This window comes from Gopherus evgoodei, chromosome 3, assembly GCF_007399415.2.
Source record: "Gopherus evgoodei ecotype Sinaloan lineage chromosome 3, rGopEvg1_v1.p, whole genome shotgun sequence".
NCBI lineage: Eukaryota > Metazoa > Chordata > Testudines > Testudinidae > Gopherus > Gopherus evgoodei.
The window spans coordinates 223,036,463-223,055,461 of record NC_044324.1 but is presented as its reverse complement, the minus strand read 5'-3'; the positions used below and the strand labels follow the sequence as shown (position 1 = coordinate 223,055,461).

Here is an 18,999-nt window from a genome sequence, read left to right as displayed (position 1 = left end):
AAGAAGCTAAAGTGACTTCCAAAATCTGAGAGGGATAAGGTGTGGTGCATGCTTTCAGAAGTCTGAAAAGAGCAACACAAGGATGCAGAAACTACAGAACCCGAACCACTAAAATAGAAAATGAACCTTCTGCTGGTGGCATCTGACTCAGATAATGAGAATGAACATGCATCAGTCTGCACTGCTTTGGACTGTTGTCGAGCAGAACCCATCATCAGCATAGACACTCATCCTTTGGAATGGTGGTAGAAGCAATTGGCTGAACAAGAAGGAGGACTGAATGGATTTGTAGGCTCTAAAGTTTTACATGGCTTTGTTTTTAAGTGTAGGGTTTTTTTGTACATAATTCTATATTTGTAAGTCCAACTTTCATGATAAAGAGATTGCATTACAGAGCTTGTATTAGGTGAATTGAAATATTATTTCTTTTGTTTCTTTTTTTACAGTGCAAATATTTGTAATCAAAAATATAAAGTGAGTACTGTACACTTTGTATTCTGTGTTGTAAATGAAAATATTTGAAAATGCGGAAAACACCCAAAAATATTTAAATAGTATTCTATTATTAAAAGCATGATTAATTTTTTTAAATTGCTTGACAGCCCTAATTATCAGTTTTGTTTATTATGTCAAAAAGTTGTAATGAGGCACCGGTTAAGGCATCAGCATGCCACCAGCAGTTACTGGAATCCATGTACATCCTTACGTAACAATTATATTGGGATCGTAATTATAACAATCCATTTACTTTGGTCATTGTTCTTAGGCATCAACTGGGGAGACAAAGAGTACTGATTAGGAGTTAAATCTTTGGAAAATACCACCACGGAGGGCCTGGTTAACCAAACACTTGGGGGTGCCTTACGTGCTATAAGAACTGCACCCATAAACTGAATTGGGAAAGACTGGAGAGGAAGTACATGGAGCATAAGAAAAAAAATGTGAAGATGCTGGGACAAGTGCCAGCTGTGGGCGAGACTCCCCTTATACTAGGTCCCATGGCACGTTTTTCAAGAACAGCTGCTTCTTCTGTGGTAAGCCAGAAGCCCAAAGGCATCCCATAAGCAGTTTTTACATACAAGACTGGCAAGAAACTGTATGAAGCAGTCACTTAGTGAGAATGTTGCATAGAAAGTAAAGTAGATGCATTAGCCGAAAAGACACTCATGCACATGACACTATCACAGGGAGAACTACACCAAGAACATATGTACATACAATGATGTGTCTAACAGTAAAAGCAACAGAAACAAATGATTTTATTACTGCAAACAATGCAACTCAGCTGGAGTTCATAAACTACTTCACAGAGGCTCCTCACTCTAAGAAAGTGGTGGCAATGGCTAATGCAGAGTTTTGAATGGAATTGAAGAGGAACAAATGGTTAACAGAAAGGCTCTTAAAGCACTTGGTAAAGATGAACTGTGGGATACAGGCAGTTTTTATGCAGTCCTACCCCCAGAAGTGAATCACAGCACATATCCTTTAAAAAAAATAGAATTCAAAAGATGCAGCACTATCAAAGCAGAAGAAAGCATGGATGTCAACATCATAAGCAACTGGTGGTAGCTGCCTCTTTCCCCCCCCCCCCTTTTTTTTTTTTAAATGGCAAGCAGTGTGTCCTGCACTACAGAATTTCAGGGATTCCTAGCTGCTGCCAAACCTAAAAGACACAACCATGTGGCCTGTACTTCTTTAAGTGGTGCGCAGTGACTTCAGCACCAGCAAGCAGGACTGTAAGCAAGTGGAGCTCAAGGCTGCCATTTGTTCACAAAGCCTCATGTACCTGAGTGAAAGTCAGGTTTTCAACACCTCCTGGACAACTGTGTGGCAAATGAGTAACCTACCACTACAACTGGCTGTTGGTTTTAAACTAATGGTTCTCAAGCAGGGGTACCTATAGCCCTGGGGGTATGCAGAGTTCTTCCAGAGGATACATCAACTCATCTAGATATTTGCCTAGTTTTACAACAGGGGCTACATAAAAAACACTAGCAAAGTCAGTACAAACTAAAATTTCCATACAGACACACTGACTTGTTTATACTTCTCTATATACTAGAAGGGCAGGAGTGGAGCACCCACAGGAATACTTCTTGAAGAAGTACAGCTACTGCACAGGGTGAGTAACATTTCCTTCTGGGTTCCACTTCAGTTGGCATCTGAGCATTATCACCAAGGGGACTTCAGAACAGGATCCAAAACTGAAGACAGCACTGCAGCTCCAAGTGCCGCACCAGATCGGATATGGAGCAGGGTGTAATGCTTCCAAAAACGTATGGACTGAATAGACAGGGGGTCTACATCTCTCAAACTGGAGTATTCTTCAAAAATTGCAGATGATGTCACTTGCGATCTGGTTGTGTGTATTCCTGCCCTGGGGGGCTGAGCACCTGCACTCATAACAGATGTAGATACCCATTTCAAAAGTCTGAGCAGAAATAGACTTATGTCTAAGGAGACTCCTATCTACTCTCCTAAACCACTTAGCCTCCTACTTGGATAGGACTGAGGCCATTCTAAAATCCAGGCTGTAGAAGGATTCCTGCTGAGAACAGTGAGGTTTTGGGGAGAACTTCCCCCCCGCCCCCAGTAGATGGACAGATTGGAGCTTTGATGGCAGACATCTCCTCCCCCACCTCATCCCCCCCATTGTTCTTACAGTCTCTGTCCACATCCCAGGTTCCTAGCCAAGGTTACATCAGATGTTCATCTTAACCAATCATCTCAACCCTATGGGCTGACATGATGGCAACTAGGAAGGCCATCTTCATAGATAAAATAAGGAAGCAAGTGGCCATTGATTCAAACAGAGAACTTGTCAGGTAGCTGAGAACCAGCTTGAAGTCCCAGGATGGAGTGGGCTGTCGAATGTGAAGAAAGATTACTCAGACCCTTAATAAGACCCCAAATGAGCAAAAGTAGAGAATCCCTTGACTAGGGGGATGAAAGGCAAATATGGCAGCCAGGTATACATTGCCCAACCTGAGGGATAAACCGGATGTCTTCAGATCTGACAAGTAATCCAGAAAGAGAAACCAATTCAGGCCAGAAATTGTAATGACCACATGAGAGAGGGGAATAGCTTCCATTGTTGCAGTTAAGTAGTGTAGATTAATGTTTTTCTACTGTTTAGGAACACCTGCGGCATCTCCAGAGAGCAGGGATTTTCTATAGCTGAGGTCCATCCAGGACCCAGGCTCTGAGAGACAGAACCACCATGCTGGAGGTGAAGAACACACCCTGCCTCTGAGACAGGAAATGAGGAATGTTAAGGAGCTTGGTTGATGACTGGATACAGAGTTGAAGTACATAACGGACGGTGCCAAGCTTGGCCAGGTAGGTACTATGAGAATAACTCTGGCTTTGTCCTGCCTGATCTTGTTCATCACCCTTAGAATTAGGGGCACTGGAGGAAAGGTATAGAATATACTCCTCTTCCACTGTAAAAGGAAGGCATCCCCAAGGAGTGGTGACTCAGCTTCCCCGAACAGAAGAGGACACAGTGTTTTCAGAGGTGGTGAAGAGATTGATCTCTGGCCATCCCCATCTCTAGAATATGTCTTGGAGGACCTGAGTGTCCAGATCTTATTTGTAGTTGTGGGAGAAGAGCCTGCTGAGGGCATTGGCAATGGCGTTCTGGACACCTAAAAATCTGGATATAGTTGGTTATGCACCAGTTCCAGAACCTTATAGCTTCAATGCACAAGGAGGGGGATTTGTATACTGGCCATAGGCTTTGTGCCCCTCATAGCTGAGCTCCTTCTGTAGTGCCCTTCATGGCCCAGCTTCCTCTAGCCAATCCTCTTTTAACCTCAGCCCAACCTCTTTTCACCCTCTTCTCAAACCACCAGCCAACTGCCCACTTTGGGTAAATTCCAAGCTGCCCCCTACCTCCCAGCTCAAGCTGTCCTCTCACTGGCTCTCCACCCACAAGACAGCATTCTATGCTGCTGCACCACAGTTGCAGCAGGTGCTAGTGCCAGGGCCACGGTTACTATACTCAGTCCTTCTTGGGACCCCAGCAGGGACACAAGAATAGCATGCAATTAACTGTATGATCATTTTACAGTTCTCAGAAGCTTGTAATAGCAAATAAAGATTTAACATAAGGGTATACATTGAACACTTCTTACAGCAAGGTGTTGAGTATATGCACTACACGGTCCTCCAGGCAAGATTATGAGTAGCCATGCAGATAATGAGGCACTGCTTAGGCCAGTAAAGATACTCTATGGGTTGAGGTGATGTACCATACTTGGCTCCCCACACATCCAAGCAGTGCCTCCCCAGTCTACTCCACATAGTGTCCTGCTGCCAGAGTCTTCACCTACCATAGGTAAAGGCTGAAAATATAAAAAACTCTTTTGTAGTGCATGCAGAAAGGACTTAATAGTGGATTTAGGAAAGCCAATTGACGGAGTCCTTCACAAGAGGCTGTGAAGAGAACTAGTCAGCACCTGTCAAGTACTGTCATGAATCCAATACCAAACAAAAGTAGGAAAAAAGGTCACATTTTCCATCATGCAAGAGACTAACAGCAGGGTGCATAAAGTTCTGTTTTAGGACCAGCAGTGATCTGGAAGCAGGGGCAGCCACTAAGGGAGCAAAGCTTGCCAAGGACAAAATTAGGTTGGTCAAGACCAAAGGAACCTAACCAAGTTAGATAACATGGGCAGCACGATAGCAGGTTAGATTTACTGTTGACAATACAAGATGATAAATTGATGCAGTATTTTTGACTATCAGGTTAGGTAGGTAGGTAGGTTGTAGATCAAACAGAACTCAGGAAAGACCAAGGCATTTTTCAAATCCATGCATTTTAAGGGCATTATGATCATCTTTCTAGTCTGACCTTCAAAGTCAGCCCATAGAATCTCATTTAGTGATCCCTGCACCAAGTCCATACCTAGTGATTAAGTTACAGCATCTTTTAGAAAGACATCCAACCTTGATTTAAAGATTCCAGGTGATGGTGATCCACCACTTCTAAGGCCTTGTCTACACTAAAGGGAAAGTCGATCTAAGCTATGCAATTTGAGTTACATGACTAGCATAACTTAAATCAACATAGCTTAGATCTACTTACCAGAGTCCACACTACACGATGTCAACGGGAAACGCTCTCCCATTGACTTCCCTTACTCTTCTCGAAATGGTGGAGGACGGAGTTGATGGGGGAGTGATCTGCGGTCGATTTAGTGGGTCTAGACCCGCATCGGTGGTCAATTTTAGCATTGATCACCATGCTTTGATCCCCCAGTAAGTGTAGACAAGCCCTCATAACACCTTGTTTCTAGACAAGATGTGTCTAGTTTCAGTTTCAAGCCATCAGGTCTTATTATGCTTCTCTCTGCTAGATTAAAGAGTCTTCTGCTATCAGAAGTCTTCTTCACACATAAGTACTTGTAGAACATGGTTGAGTCACCTCAACCATTTATTGGATAATTAGATTTTACTTTACTTTACAAGAATTAGGGGTCAAACAAAGTTAATAGGCAGCAGGTTTTAAAAAAAAGAAAAAAAAACACACCAACTAAAGGAAGTATTTCTTCACACAACATAGTCAACCTATGGAACTCTTTGCCAGAGGATGTTGTGAAAGCAAAGACTATAACAGGGTTGAAAAAAGAACAAGATAAATTCATGGAGGATAGGTCCATCAATGGCTATTAAACAGGAGGGACAGGAATGGTGTCCCTAGCCTGTTTGCCAGAAGCTGGGAATGAGCGACAGGGAATGGATCACTTGAATATTCCCGGTTCTGTTCATTCCCTCTCAGGTACCTGTCATTGGCCACTGTGAGAAGACAGGATACTGGGCTCAATGGGCCTTTGGTCTGACCCAGTATGGCCATTCTTATGTACTACTTTAATCTCGCTGAATGGTAGGTTTTTGAGATCTTAAATCACTCTTGTAGCTATTTTCTTAACCCTGTCAGAAGTTTTCATATTTGAAATACATGGAATTACTTTTATTTGATCTTTATACCAAGAATCAAAATTTATGTAGCTGTTGCAATTTATATAACCTGCCCTACTACTGACGTATACTAGCTAGATCACTCTTTGCTTCTAATAGATGGAAATTTGTGGATTGAAGGTGGCTAGGAATTGTGTCCCGATACTAGCTTGTCTATACATTTATGTTAAAGCACGATTGCTGCCCATGTATACTAAATACCATGTTTCTTGGAGTTGGCAGAGGGTGGTCTGTTTACTCAGATTTCACCATCTTGAATTTATCCTGTAGGCCTCTAAAATAGTTTGTGATCCACAGACTTCAGGTGTTCAACTCTTATTCCCATGGCCAGTGCATGACCATGTTAATCACTAAGAACTTTTCTCAAGTCTTTGATTTTAGAAGTTGAGAGATACCTGACTTTTGGAACGACAGGCTGGGTCACCAGATTCTGAGACATCTTTTCTAGGAGCCATTTGATTTGGAGTCTTGGAATTGTGAAGTTGTTTTGAGGCAGCAACTAGAACAGACAAACAACATAGATGGTATTTTATATTTAACGACATTACTAAGCTACCAAAAAAAAAAAACCCAACAAAAAACACACACACACACCAAACTCCCAGTCTGAAACCTATGAATCTCTGCAGAGGTCTCAGACTCATAGACTTTAAGGTCAGAAGGTACCATTATGATCATCTAGTCTGACCTGCACAATGCAGGCCATACAATCTCACCCATCCACTTCTATAACAAACCCCTACCCTATGTCTGAGTTATTGAAGTCCTCAAATTGTGGTTTGAAGACCTCAAGCTGCAGAGAATCTTCCAGCAAGTGACCCGTGCCCCATGCTGCAGAGGAAGGCGAAAAACCTCCAGGGCCTCTGCCAATCTGCCCTGGAGGAAAATTCCTTCCTGACCCCAAATATGGCAATCTGTTAAACCCTGAGCATGTGGGCAAGACACACCAGCCAGCACCCAGGAAAGAATTCTCTGTAGTAACTCAGATCCCAAGCCATTTAACATTCCATCCCAGACCACTGGGCATACTTACCTGCTGATAATTTGGCAATTGATCTTTGATTAATTGCCAAAATTAGGCTATGCCATCATACCATCCCCTCCATAAACTTATCAAGCTTAGTTTTAAAGCCAGATATGTCTTTTGCCCTCACTACTCCCCTTGGAAGGCTGTTCCAGAACTTCACTCCAATGGTTAGAAACCTCCATCTAATTTCAAGTCTAAACTTCCTAGTGTCCAGTTTATATCCATTTGTTCTTGTGTCCACATTGGTACTAAGCTTAAATAATTCTTCTCCCTCCCTAATATTTATCCCTCTGATATATTTATAAAGAGCAATCATATCCCTCCTCAAGCTTCTTTTGGTTAGGCTAAACAAGCCAAGCTCTTTGAGTCTCCTTTCATAAGACAGGTTTTCCATTTCTCGGATCATCCTAGCAGCCCGTCTCTGAACCTGTTCCAGTTTGAATTCATCCTTCTTAAACACGGGAGACCAGAACTGGACACAGTATTCCAGATGAGGTCTCACCAGTGCCTTGTATAACAGTACTAACACCTCCTTATCTTTGCTGGAAAAACCTTGCCTGATGCATCCTAAAACTGCATTAGGTTTTTTTTAACAGCCATATCACATTGGCGGCTCATAGTCATCCTGTGATCAACCAATACTCCAAGGTCCTTCTCCTCCTTTGTTACTTCCGACTGATGTGTCTCAGAAAAATACATTGACAATGTAGTTTCTACAACCTTAGATACTCAAGTGACTACATGAATATTAAAAGAATCTGATTAAGAGTGTTAACTGGAAGCCATACTACACCTCTACCTCGATATAATGCTGTCCTTGGGAACCAAAAAAATCTTACCATGTTATAAGTGAAACTGTGTTATATTGAACTTGCTTTGATGCGCCAGAGTGCACAGCCTCACCCTCCCGGAGCACTGCTTTACTGTGTTATATCCAAATTCGTGTTTTATCGGGTCACATTATATTGAGGTAGAGGTGTACTTCCAAAAGTATAAATTATAGCTTACTGTGCCCTCATTTTAGTAACAGCGATGTTGAGGACTATTGAACAAGCAGGCACATTTAAATGACCATGCTGAAGTTCTCTTGTTCTCCCAAAACCCACATGTCCACCTGTTGAAAGTGTTCCCATGGTTTAATGTAAATATTTCCATACTGCAGTCAAGAGAAGGTCTCAGCCTATGGCTCTAGCCCCAGGGAGCTCTAGCCAAACAGGAGGGCATGAGGGCTCCAGCTGGGGGTGCAGGCTCTAGGGTGGGGCTGAGGCGTTGGGGTGCAGGAGGGTGCTCGGGGCTGGGACTGAGGAGTTCGAGGGTGGGAGGGGAATCGGGGCTGGGGCAGGGACACAGGAGGTAGTTCCGGGCGGCACTTACTTCAAGCAGCTCCCAGAAACAGCAGCATGTCCCTTCTCAAGCTCCTATGCAGATGCACAGCCCGGGAGCTGTGGGGGGGGGCAGCGTGAGGAACCCCCTGGCTGCCCCTACGCATAGGAACCAGAGTAGGGACATGCTGCTGCTTCTTGGAATCATGTGGAGACCCTTTCTCTCCCCCCCTCCCCGCCCCCCGCTTCCCAGCAGGAGCTTGAGGGCCCAATTAAAATGTCTGGAGGGCCGGATGCGGCCCCCAGGCTATAGTGTGCCCACCTATGCTCTTGCCCAGGAGTCCCCAATGCGGTGCCCGTGGGTGCTCTGGCACCTGCAGGGGCATCTAAATGCGCCCGCATCCTGGCCCGTGGTCGAGCATCCGCCGCCAAAATTCGGCGGCATTTCGGTGGATGCTCGACCGCTGCCACGGTCCTTCATCCGGCGTCTGCCAGACAAAAAGGTGGGGATCGATGCTCTAGCCAGTTACTGCTCTACTGCAATAGGCCTTCACTGGAAATGATGGCAGCTTCTGAAGGCTGACCTTCTGTAAGGTTATTATTACAGCTGTAATATGTGGTGTTTTATTTGAACAGAATCAATATAAATCAGTATTCCACATAAAGCATTAGTAACTGAAGAGTTCCTGACAGTGAAAGCCTCAGGCTTGGTTTACACTACATACTTACTTCGGCATAACTAAGTCACTCAGGATTGTGAAAAATCTACACCCTATGACATAGTTATACCAACCATAACCCACCCATGTAGACAACATTAGGTCAGGGGGAGAGCTTCTCTCACCAACATAGCTACCACCTCTTGCAGAGGTGATTATAAGCCAACAGGAGAGCTCTGTCTTTGGCTTTAGCATGTCTGGTGAAGATGCTCTAGCAGCGCCAATGTAAATTTGAAGTATAGCCCTGCTGTCAGATGACTTGGTACTAAGGAAGCCTGCAGTAATTCCCCTCCACACACTTTTTTGGGGAGGGGGGAAGGGAGCAAAACTCCCTAAGATTATGAAACAATTTGGGGGGAAGAAGCTGAAGCCACAAACATGGCAACACATTTTATGCAGGTATCTTAAGGGAAATAAGCCTTAGAGTTCCAAAAAGCTGAATCTATCTTAGGGTTTACCCAAATCGACATTAAACACACTATGGCAAGATACTCCATTTACGTGAGTGTAGTTCATGGATAGTTCAACATTAGCCTCACCTTGCATCAACGAATGACTTCGAGGGATACGAATCTGGAACAGTCTAGATTGAAGAGAGATGGAAGTTAGTTAAGGCTGACTTTTAATACTGTGGTTCCAATAGACCAAAGATCAAAGATGAGGGGCCAAACTCACCACTGGCATACATGGACGCCACACATTTGATTTCATAAGCGATGTCTCTGCTTATAGTAGTGATGAATTAGGCCCTTCATGACAAGATCATGGTAAAGGAGAAGCTGGACTGTAACTGCACGATAATTCAAGGTGTCACTAGGATAGCCAATTGCTTGAGTTTCTATTATAACTGAAGTGTCCAACAGAGTACTTCCAGAGCATGTTAATTGAAGTGGACCAGGCTATTTTGTTCTTTAAAATGGATCTATGCAGTAAAAAAATGACATATACAGGACAGACCAGTGGATCAGCCACACACCAACAACAAAAAAAACCTTAACAAGTTATATTGGAACTGGAAAACATTCAAAAAAGTGCAGCAAAAATTAGGGGTACAGAACGGCTTCCATCTGAGGAGAGATTACTACTGGGACTGCTCAGCTTGGAAAAGAGATGATTAAGGTCTATAAAATCATGACTGGTGTGGAAAAAGTAAATAATGAAGTGTTATTTACATCTTTTCATAACACAAGAACTAGGGGTCACCAAATGACATTAATAGGCAGCAGGTTTAAAACAGAAGTATTTCTTCACACAATGCAGTCAACCTGAGGAACTCCTTACAAGAGGATGTTGTGAAGGCCAAGACTATAACAGGGTTCAAAGAAGAACTAGATAAATTCATGGAGGACAGGTCCGTCAGTGGCATTCCTAGCCTCCGTTTGCCAGAAGCTGGGAATGAGCGACAAGGAATGGATCATTTGGTGATTACCTGTTCATTCCCTCTGGGGCACCTGGCATTGGGCACTGTTGGAAGACAGGATACTGGGCTAAATGGACCTTTGGTCTGACCCAGTATGGCTATTTTATGTTCTTAAGTTCTGGACTCACTGTATCTTCACAAATAAGACACTGCAGTCCAACTCTCTTCAGTGTCAGTAGAAAAAAGGTAACCCACAAGTCTAGACATATTGAACAGTGAGGCAGTGTTGATGTTTAGCTTTACAGGAAATTCAGTTGTCTTTATCCTTGCTGGAAGATGTATATTTAGGCAGGTTCAGTACTTCACTGAATACCACATTTTGAACATTTCCTATTTGCAAGATGTGCGCGCCAAGAAAGAGCAAATAAACTACCTGTATTGTTCTTGCAGATTTTCCATTGGCTCTGCCTGGTTATGAATACCCTTTTGAAGAACAGCATCAGCACACTGTATATTCCCTTCAGTTTCAAGCTGTTGAGCCCAAGCAATGTACAAAGCAGATGTCTTAGTACCAACTCCTTGGCTATAGATGTAGTCAAAAAATTGACTAGGAGCACTGATGAATTCTGCCTACAAAACATAATGTACATACTCATTTGCACATTAAAAAGAAGAAAAACAAAAGCATCACTACTTCTGTCTGTGCCTTTATTTATTTATTTTAAGGCTGTCCAACATTCCCCACTGTAAAACTGTTTGACTCTTATGTCTATGGCATATCTAGAAAACCCATACATTACCATGAAAGACTATCCTTTTTTCTAGTAGCACAACAGAACTCCTTTTCTGATGGAGAGGGAGACTCTGAGGAAGGAGGAGGTAAGCCATGCTGCCAAGAAGCCCACCTCAAGCGCTTAGTGGGTAGAAAGGGTATTTTCCAGTCAAACAAGAGTTATCCCTCCCTAAACAAAGGATCAGGGTTTATCCACCAGGCAGTTTGAAAGTAAGTCAATGATAATGTATTTATGTATCAGGTAAACAAAGCTAACAAGTGTGGGAGGAAGAGAAAGTGTGTCTACACTCCAGCAGGGAAGAGAAACTTCACCTAAGCTATAAAGGTTGGGGCGGGGGGGAGTCTGACCCTCAGATAATAAGCAATTGAATAACCAGATTGCATACAATATTAGTGCATCATGAAAGGTCTTTTACAAATGCCCGTAACACTGGTTATTAATGCATAACTTGTACAATGATATTAATACTCATTGATATTCTGTTTTAAAATTTGTGCACGCTAAACACAGGAAGGAACAATTGCCACCCAGACAGGACTGTGGATACCTATTTACTGGTCTCCTATGTAAATTAAGCATGGTAGAATCAAAATAATGGAAGCTTCATTTACATACAGGGGGAAGGGAAGCCCACAGGAAGGGAAGAACAGCATGAGTTCAGCTTCCTCACGGACACAGCAAGCTGAGTACCAAGGAGGGGTTCCTGCCTTCTAAAGCAAGGTCAAACAACTTTGGGAGATAAGCAAGGACAGAGAGCCATTTCAGGCATCCATCACTAGACAAATGCAGGAGGAAAGTGCTTTGCAAACTGAGAAAGATGGGTCCTTGAACCCAACCATGGAGACAGTTGGAGTCTCTGGGAACTAGACTACAGAGTAAGGGAAAGAGAGCACTTAAGATCTTTCACTTGGAAAGACTTGGGAAGCCAACCCTCTGTTCTTCTGGGAAGAGGTCCTGGCCAAAAGTACGGTTAGCCATTTTGAGTCATCTTGTGGGACGCACATAAGGATTTTACTTTGAACCAAGATAGTGGCTTGTTAAGTCTTAGCTATTGGAAAGCATATTTTGTTTTATTTATCCTATCTTTATTTCCTTGAACTCACTTAACTCATGTTGTTTTTTGTTAAATAAGAAGCAGGCAGCAGTTTCTCCTGTAAATATAATGTAAACAAACTTATTTGTCTGAGGCCTTGGCTACACTGGCGCTTTACAGCGCTGCAACTTTCTCACTCAGGGGTGTGAAAAAGCACACCCCTGAGCACAGCAAGTTAAAGCGCTGTAAAGCGCCAGCGTAAACGCTGCTCCCAGTGCTATAAGCTAATCCCCATGGGGAGGTGGAGTACCTGCAGCACTGGGAGAGGTCTCTCCCAGCGCTGGCGCTGTGACCACACTAGCACTTCAAAGCGCTGCTGCGGGAGCGCTCCCACAGCAGTGCTGTATGGCTGCAAGTGTAGCCATACCCTTAGTAACTGGCTGAACAACAAGTAGGACTGAATGGACTTGTAGGCACTGCAGTTTTACATGGTTTTGGTTTTGAGTGCAGCTTTGTAACAACAAAAATCTACATTTGTAAGTTGCACTTTCATGACAGAGACAAACACCTACCTATACATATATAAACAAGAAAAACCATCCAATATATTTAATACATTTCAATTGGTATTCTATTGTTTAACAGTGTAATTAAAACTGAGATTAATCGATTTTTTTAATTTGAATTAATGTGGTTAGTTATTACATGAGTTAACTGTAATGGACAGCCTCAATTAAAATGATTTCTGACACTGGTGAACTCCCCGCATATTTTCACTTTTTAGGACGTGTCCAAGTGTACCTACTAGTTGAATGCAGTACTTCACGAATCTGGGGTCCTGGCGGTACCTCTCCTGGCCGATAAACACTTTCACAAGCCGCTCTAAGGAGGCGGAGAAGCGCTCCCGGCCCCCCCGCAGCGGGAGGGCACTTTCCGCCCAGCGCAGGTACCTGGAACGAGAGGACACGTCACTGAGGTGGCACCCGCAGTATTTTAGGGGAATTGCTCTTAGGAAAGCGAAAGGCAGATGCCAACCTGTCCCAGGGACCGAGGGGGTCGTCTCCTCGATAGCTCCGTATCTGGGCCTCCAACTCCCTGCAAGACACACAGCGTTGGGCACAGAGCAGCCCCGGGGTCGGTCGGGCACAAGGGGACGGGACATCCCCCTCCCGGCAGCCGAGCGCCCGCCCCACACTCCTCCCCCGCCCGCTCCCTCCCTCCCATCGGTGGGGCCGAGCCCGGCGGGCAGCAGCTCCGCTCGCGCCCCCGCCAGCCCCTCACCGCGCGCGAGCCGCCAGCTCCATGGCCGCACGGGACAGTCAGCGAGAACCGCCGCAACGGCCCGGGCCGGACTGTTCAAATCCCCCGCGCAGGCGCAGTGCGGCCCACGCCGCCTTCGGATTGGCTGGGCACCTGCAGCCGGGCAGCCAATCCCAGGGACCGCCCTGGAAAGCTTTCGCGGGCGGCCGCGGAGAGAGGGCGGGGTTAGTGCGCTCATTGCCGGCACACAGCGGGAGTGCGCGCGCGCGGGGCCCGCCCCTCGGCAGCCAGGACCCCCCCCCCACCCCCCGCTCCCTTCAGTCTCCACTCCCGGGCCAGGCACCGGGACCACCCCCGCCACCTCCACCCCGGGCCAGGCACCCACCCGCTCCCCCACCAGGGCAGCAGCCCACCCCGCCGCCTCCACCCCGGGCCAGGCACCGGGACCACCCCCGCCGCCTCCACCCCAGGGCAGCACCCCACCCCGCCACCTCCACCCCGGGCCAGGCACCCACCCGCTCCCGCACCAGGGCAGCAGCCCACCCCGCCGCCTCCACCCCGGGCCAGGCACCCACCCGCCCCCCTCCCCCAGGGCAGCACCCCACCCCACCCCGGGCCAGGCACTGGGACCACCCCGCGCCGCCCCATGCCGGGCCAGGCACCCACCCGCCCCCCACCCCGCCGCCTCCACCCCGGGCCAGGCACCCACCCGCTCCCCCACCAGGGCAGCACCCCACCCCGGGCCAGGCACCCACCCGCTCCGCCACCTCCACCCCTGGGCCAGGCACCCAGCCGTCCCTACCCAGCCCGCCATACCGTTCCCCAACCCTGATGTCGCCCTCAGGACAAGGGGTCTGCCCTCCCCTGACCTAAATCATGTGTGCATCTGGGCCCATGTCCACTAAATCGGGGATAGCTTCCCTGCTGTCACAAGGCTGGCTTTCCTTGGGAGAGCTGACTGTATTCTAGAAGAGACTAAGGTATGGCACAGGAAGGAAAACGAAGAGTGAAAGATACACCTAACCAGTGTATGACTTCGAAATATTAAGAGAATATGCTTAAAAGAGGGAGAATTCCAATTAATAGTCCAGATAAATAAGAAACTACTAATAAATTAATAAAATACAAAAAGCTTAGGCTGCTAAGGCTCAACATTTGCGATATACTGCTGCCACCTACTGGATATTGACAAAGGTAGCAAAGAATCTGAGATCCCCTTGGCAAGCATCTAAGGGCATGTGTGTTCACACCCCTGAGCGAGAAAGTTGCTGTAAAGTGCCAGTGTAGACAAGCCCTAAGTGTCACCTTCCAGTAATCCTTGAAAACAGCGTTTGATGCCTGAAGGCATGACATGAGATCTCAGAGTTTGCTGAGCATGTGATGAAAGCTGTAGAATCTAGAAGAGCCATCAGACTCTTGGACAACTCGCCCTTACTCCAAGGTTATCAGGGCTGAAAAGAAGTGGTGAGATTTCATCTCAAGGATTGGTTTTCTCTTTGTTCTGGACAATCACTAACAGTTGCCTAGTGAGACTTCAAGGAAATATATTTTCAATTAAATAATGCACCAAGCATGTGATGGGGGAACTCACCTCTTGAGCACCTCCTGCTGCTACTTGCAGTACTGCAGGCCCTTTTCCACTCCTGGCATCCCATAGCGTGTCAACTTCACTTGGTGGGTTTTCTGTAGCTTGGCCCTTCAGCCAGGTCACACACTCAAAACAAACCCCTTCCAAAAGTAACAAAAATACCACCAAACTGTTTATCTGCCCTCAGTCTACAGCCCCAGCTCTGGGTCTTTTAAATTCAGTTCCTTCCAGACGGGCCCTGTCACCTTCTCAGGGTTTACACCACTTTGCAGGTGCAGGAACCTGGACCTGCCCACTGCTCCAGGTTCCAACCCAGGGACCCCATAAACAGCAGTCACTTACTGCTCACATCAATTCATTACTGATACTTCCCTGGGCCTCTCCCCACCTGGCCCCTTTATCTTCACACCTTAGCTCAGAGTTACAGTTCTCGGATCCTCTCTCCATCAGCTTAAGTAATTGCAGCCAGAGCCAAACTCTGGTTAGTCCTTGAGCTCCTGGGAGGGAGGGAGGAACTCAGTCCCACCAAGGGATGGCCCTGCAGCTCCTTTTAGCTAAGACTGCTGGGCTCTGATTGGCTGCTTGCACAAGGCATCTCTAGGCAGTCCTGGAGGACCCAACTTCCTTTCCTGGGGAGGGTATAGTAGGACTGCAGGGCCTTTAGGAGGAGGCCAGGAAGTTGCCTGGTACACCCATCACAGCACGTTTCTCTTTTGTAAGGCCAAGTAAGCCCAGGTGCACTGATGTAAGAGAGCCTCAAACAATAACTTTAAGCAATTGCTTTTGATGTTTTCAACTAGTCCCAGTCAAATCAAACACTAGAAATAGTAGGGACCATTTTCCTAAGAGTGCCTTGGGACAAAGTGCACCCCTACTCCTTGAAACATTAAAGAGTGAGAAGTGTTTTAGAGAGAAAGAATTTGTAATAGCTATTACCAACTTGCTATTACAACATAAGAAATTATATGAGAGACTTTTTAAGTAACAATAACACATAGCTTGTACTGTACTGGTAGGTGTTTCTGGCTTGCCTGCCAGGCTCCAAATGCAAGCCACGTGAATGATTTGTGCGTGCGTTTTTGCTGATCAGGTTGTTCGTGCACATCTGTTGATCACGCTCAGTATATAATGATCCCCCCCACAAAATACTTGGTTCCTACCCCAAAGTTCCTACTATCATTTCATCTTTTATTAAAAAAAATACATACAATTTAGCGGAATTTCAATTTTTTTAAGAGTTCCCAATTAGCTCTCTGAGATTTGGTAAGTTCTTGTCCAAAGATCAGAACCAGTATTATTAAAATTACTGTGATTGGGAACCCCAGTGTGCATGGGTGCAACACTCACATTTAGGAAAAACCTTCTGTAATAGCTTATTACCATAGTTAGTAAAGTTATAAACACTCAAACCCAACACATAACAAGAGTGGTCAGATCTAGCCAACTCAAACTACTCATAATGCAAAAATAGGATTTCTTCATACATGAAAATAATCCATGTATTTTGTTTTTACAGGCATATGCACTCTGAAATTGGGTGGAGACATTCCAAATCAAGGCCTTGTTCTGTAGATTTATGCACGTGTTTAACTTTAGGTATATGACTAGGCTCATTGACCTTTTATCTGCGGAAATTCTCAGTTTTGCCCACTACAAGAAATAACAAGATTTTTAAAAATGGGTCTTCTGTAATGCTTTGGTGGATCTACTCACATGGGTCAGTTTTAGCAGTTTAGCGGAACTGGTGTCTAAGCAACTATGACCAAAACAATGCCCTAAAACCAACCAAACAACTTGCATTGCGTTGACTAATAAAATTGCTCTTGATCTATTTTTTTCCTTTCAGTTTTGGCTCTGTTGCTCCAGATGGACAGTGTCATTCACCCATGACAAGGAAATGTGCCATATTTAGTGCAGGACCAATCAGATGAGCCTCAGGTTATATCTGCACTGCAATGGAAGCCCAAGCTGAGAGTCAGGGTCAAGCCCTAACCTAGCTTTCGTCTATACAAAAATATTTTGGACTTGGGCTCAGATGGTGGAGAGTCAGAGCCTGAGTCAAGCCAGGACCAGGGTTCAAGCCCTATTGTTTTACAGCGTAGAAGCAATTCACCCCTGCCTCCAGACTTGGGTACTTGGAGTCCACTAAAAGTATCCCACAATGCTACAGGCCGACTTCCTTTGTCCTCTCTCCCAAGACTCTCCAATCAACTCTCAAGAAACAGATGCACGCCCCTTCACCTTGTTCTACTACATCAGCTTGGTGTTTAACCCTTCCATTTTATTCTGGCTGCAGAGCTGCAAAATCACATTAGGAGAACGTTTGGCATTTGCACTAGATATCGACCAGAAGTCCTTTCCAAAGTGCGCTGCACCATGGTCATGGGAGCACAGCCAGCTTTTGGTTAATCTCTGATGCATGGCCAGCAAAACAATTGATTTTAGTAAGAGTATCAGGCATGACCATGCATACCAGCAAATAGTGAAGAAGCTGGTGGTGTTGGAAATGTAGCAGACCGGTGACCAGTGCAGAGAACAGATTAAGAGGCTCAAGACCGAGTACTGGACAACCAGTGACCACCACCACACCTCTGGCAACTCGCCAACAACATGATAATTTTATGATGAGTTCGGCCAAGAGCTGGGGACTGCACCGAGCATGAAGCCACCAGTGGTGCATGATGGCCTAGTCAGCCATTCTGGTGCCCTGCTGGCCCCAGAAGACAGCATGGAAATCCATGGGAGCCAGCAGCAGGTGCCAAATGAGGCAAATGAAGTGACTCTGCTGATGAAACTGGTCCTAGAGGAGGCTTTGCCACAGGAGCAGCTGCAGCACATCCTGGGGCCATACTTGGAGGAGCTGTTTGATGCCCCTCTCATCCCCCACAAGGAACAGCCCACCACAGAACTGGCAACAGAGACAAAAGAGGGAGATGCTGTCTCAGAACCTGGTAAGTTTCTGGCTCAATTTTTATGTTTATTCATATAAGAATGGAAGGGATTTCTGCTCTATGAACCAATGCAAAAGTTATTACAAGCCCTGACTAGCAGCATGTGTCCAGTAATGATGGAGTGAATCCCAGCACCTTCGCATCACCTCCCACCGCAACGTGGAATTCAAAATGGAGACCAGGAAATGCAATCGCTAAACAGGCATCTATAAACCTGGGAACCTGGGAATGCTTACAGTTTTCTTAGTACAGACCAGTTTGTTAAAGTAAGAACCTTATATTATCTTCCCTGTACGTATGCCATGCCGTACAAATCCCCGGTGTAACAAGCTTCCTGAAAAGACTGAACAATGTGGGGTGGGGAGGGGGAAGAGGTTCAAAGGTAGTTCATTTCTGTTAAATGTCGTCCATGCATTCCATGGGTGACAAAATCAGTCACAAATATGACTAGGGGGTTGAATTCAGCCCAGAAATCTGCCAGGAGGGAGAAGGGAGCTGACAATGAGGTTATGCATGTTTGCATGCAGTCGTAACAGGCTCTGTCAGAAGCCATGTGGAGACACTAACCCATGCTGATGCTAACACAGCTCCTGTTGATTCCCTCATTTATTCTGTTCCAATCCCAGGTGCCGATAGCTGCAAACATTTTCCGTAGCAGGAACTCCAGATTTATTAGTCACATTTCAGAGAAAGGCATATATTTCAGGGCCACCTTGTTAGCTCACCAACCCACTCCACTTGTAAGATGTACTGTTTAGTCACCATACATTCAGAAACTTCGGTGACACATGTACCTGGTTTCCCATTGGCAGTTTGGAATAACATTTCTCTTTGCCAGTTGGGCACCACAAGAACTGATATGGCCTCCAAAATCTGCAGTGCACATATTCACCCACGAAAACTCATGCTCCAATACGTCTGTTAGTCTATATGTATACCTGAGCTTCAGTTCATCTGCAAATT

At 45.6% G+C, this 18,999-nt stretch overlaps 1 protein-coding gene across 2 annotated transcripts in view; it reads right to left on the bottom strand.

The window, feature by feature from the left end:
• BUB1 (BUB1 mitotic checkpoint serine/threonine kinase) overlaps positions 1-13,715 on the bottom strand; it is a 74,148-nt gene extending 60,433 nt beyond the window's left edge. The window contains exons 1-6 of one of the 2 annotated variants that reach the window (XM_030558221.1): positions 13,519-13,715; positions 13,273-13,332; positions 13,043-13,187; positions 10,844-11,040; positions 9,590-9,633; positions 6,378-6,481 (exon numbers count right to left, since the gene is read on the bottom strand). In XM_030558221.1, the coding sequence (XP_030414081.1) occupies positions 6,378-6,481; positions 9,590-9,633; positions 10,844-11,040; positions 13,043-13,187; positions 13,273-13,332; positions 13,519-13,541 (573 nt within the window). In that variant the 5' untranslated portion in view covers positions 13,542-13,715. Of the gene's footprint in view, positions 1-6,377; positions 6,482-9,589; positions 9,634-9,725; positions 9,764-10,843; positions 11,041-13,042; positions 13,188-13,272; positions 13,333-13,518 lie in introns of those variants that run through there. The other variant, XM_030558222.1, reaches the window with a different exon arrangement.
• Between the last annotated feature and the right edge of the window lie 5,284 nt (positions 13,716-18,999).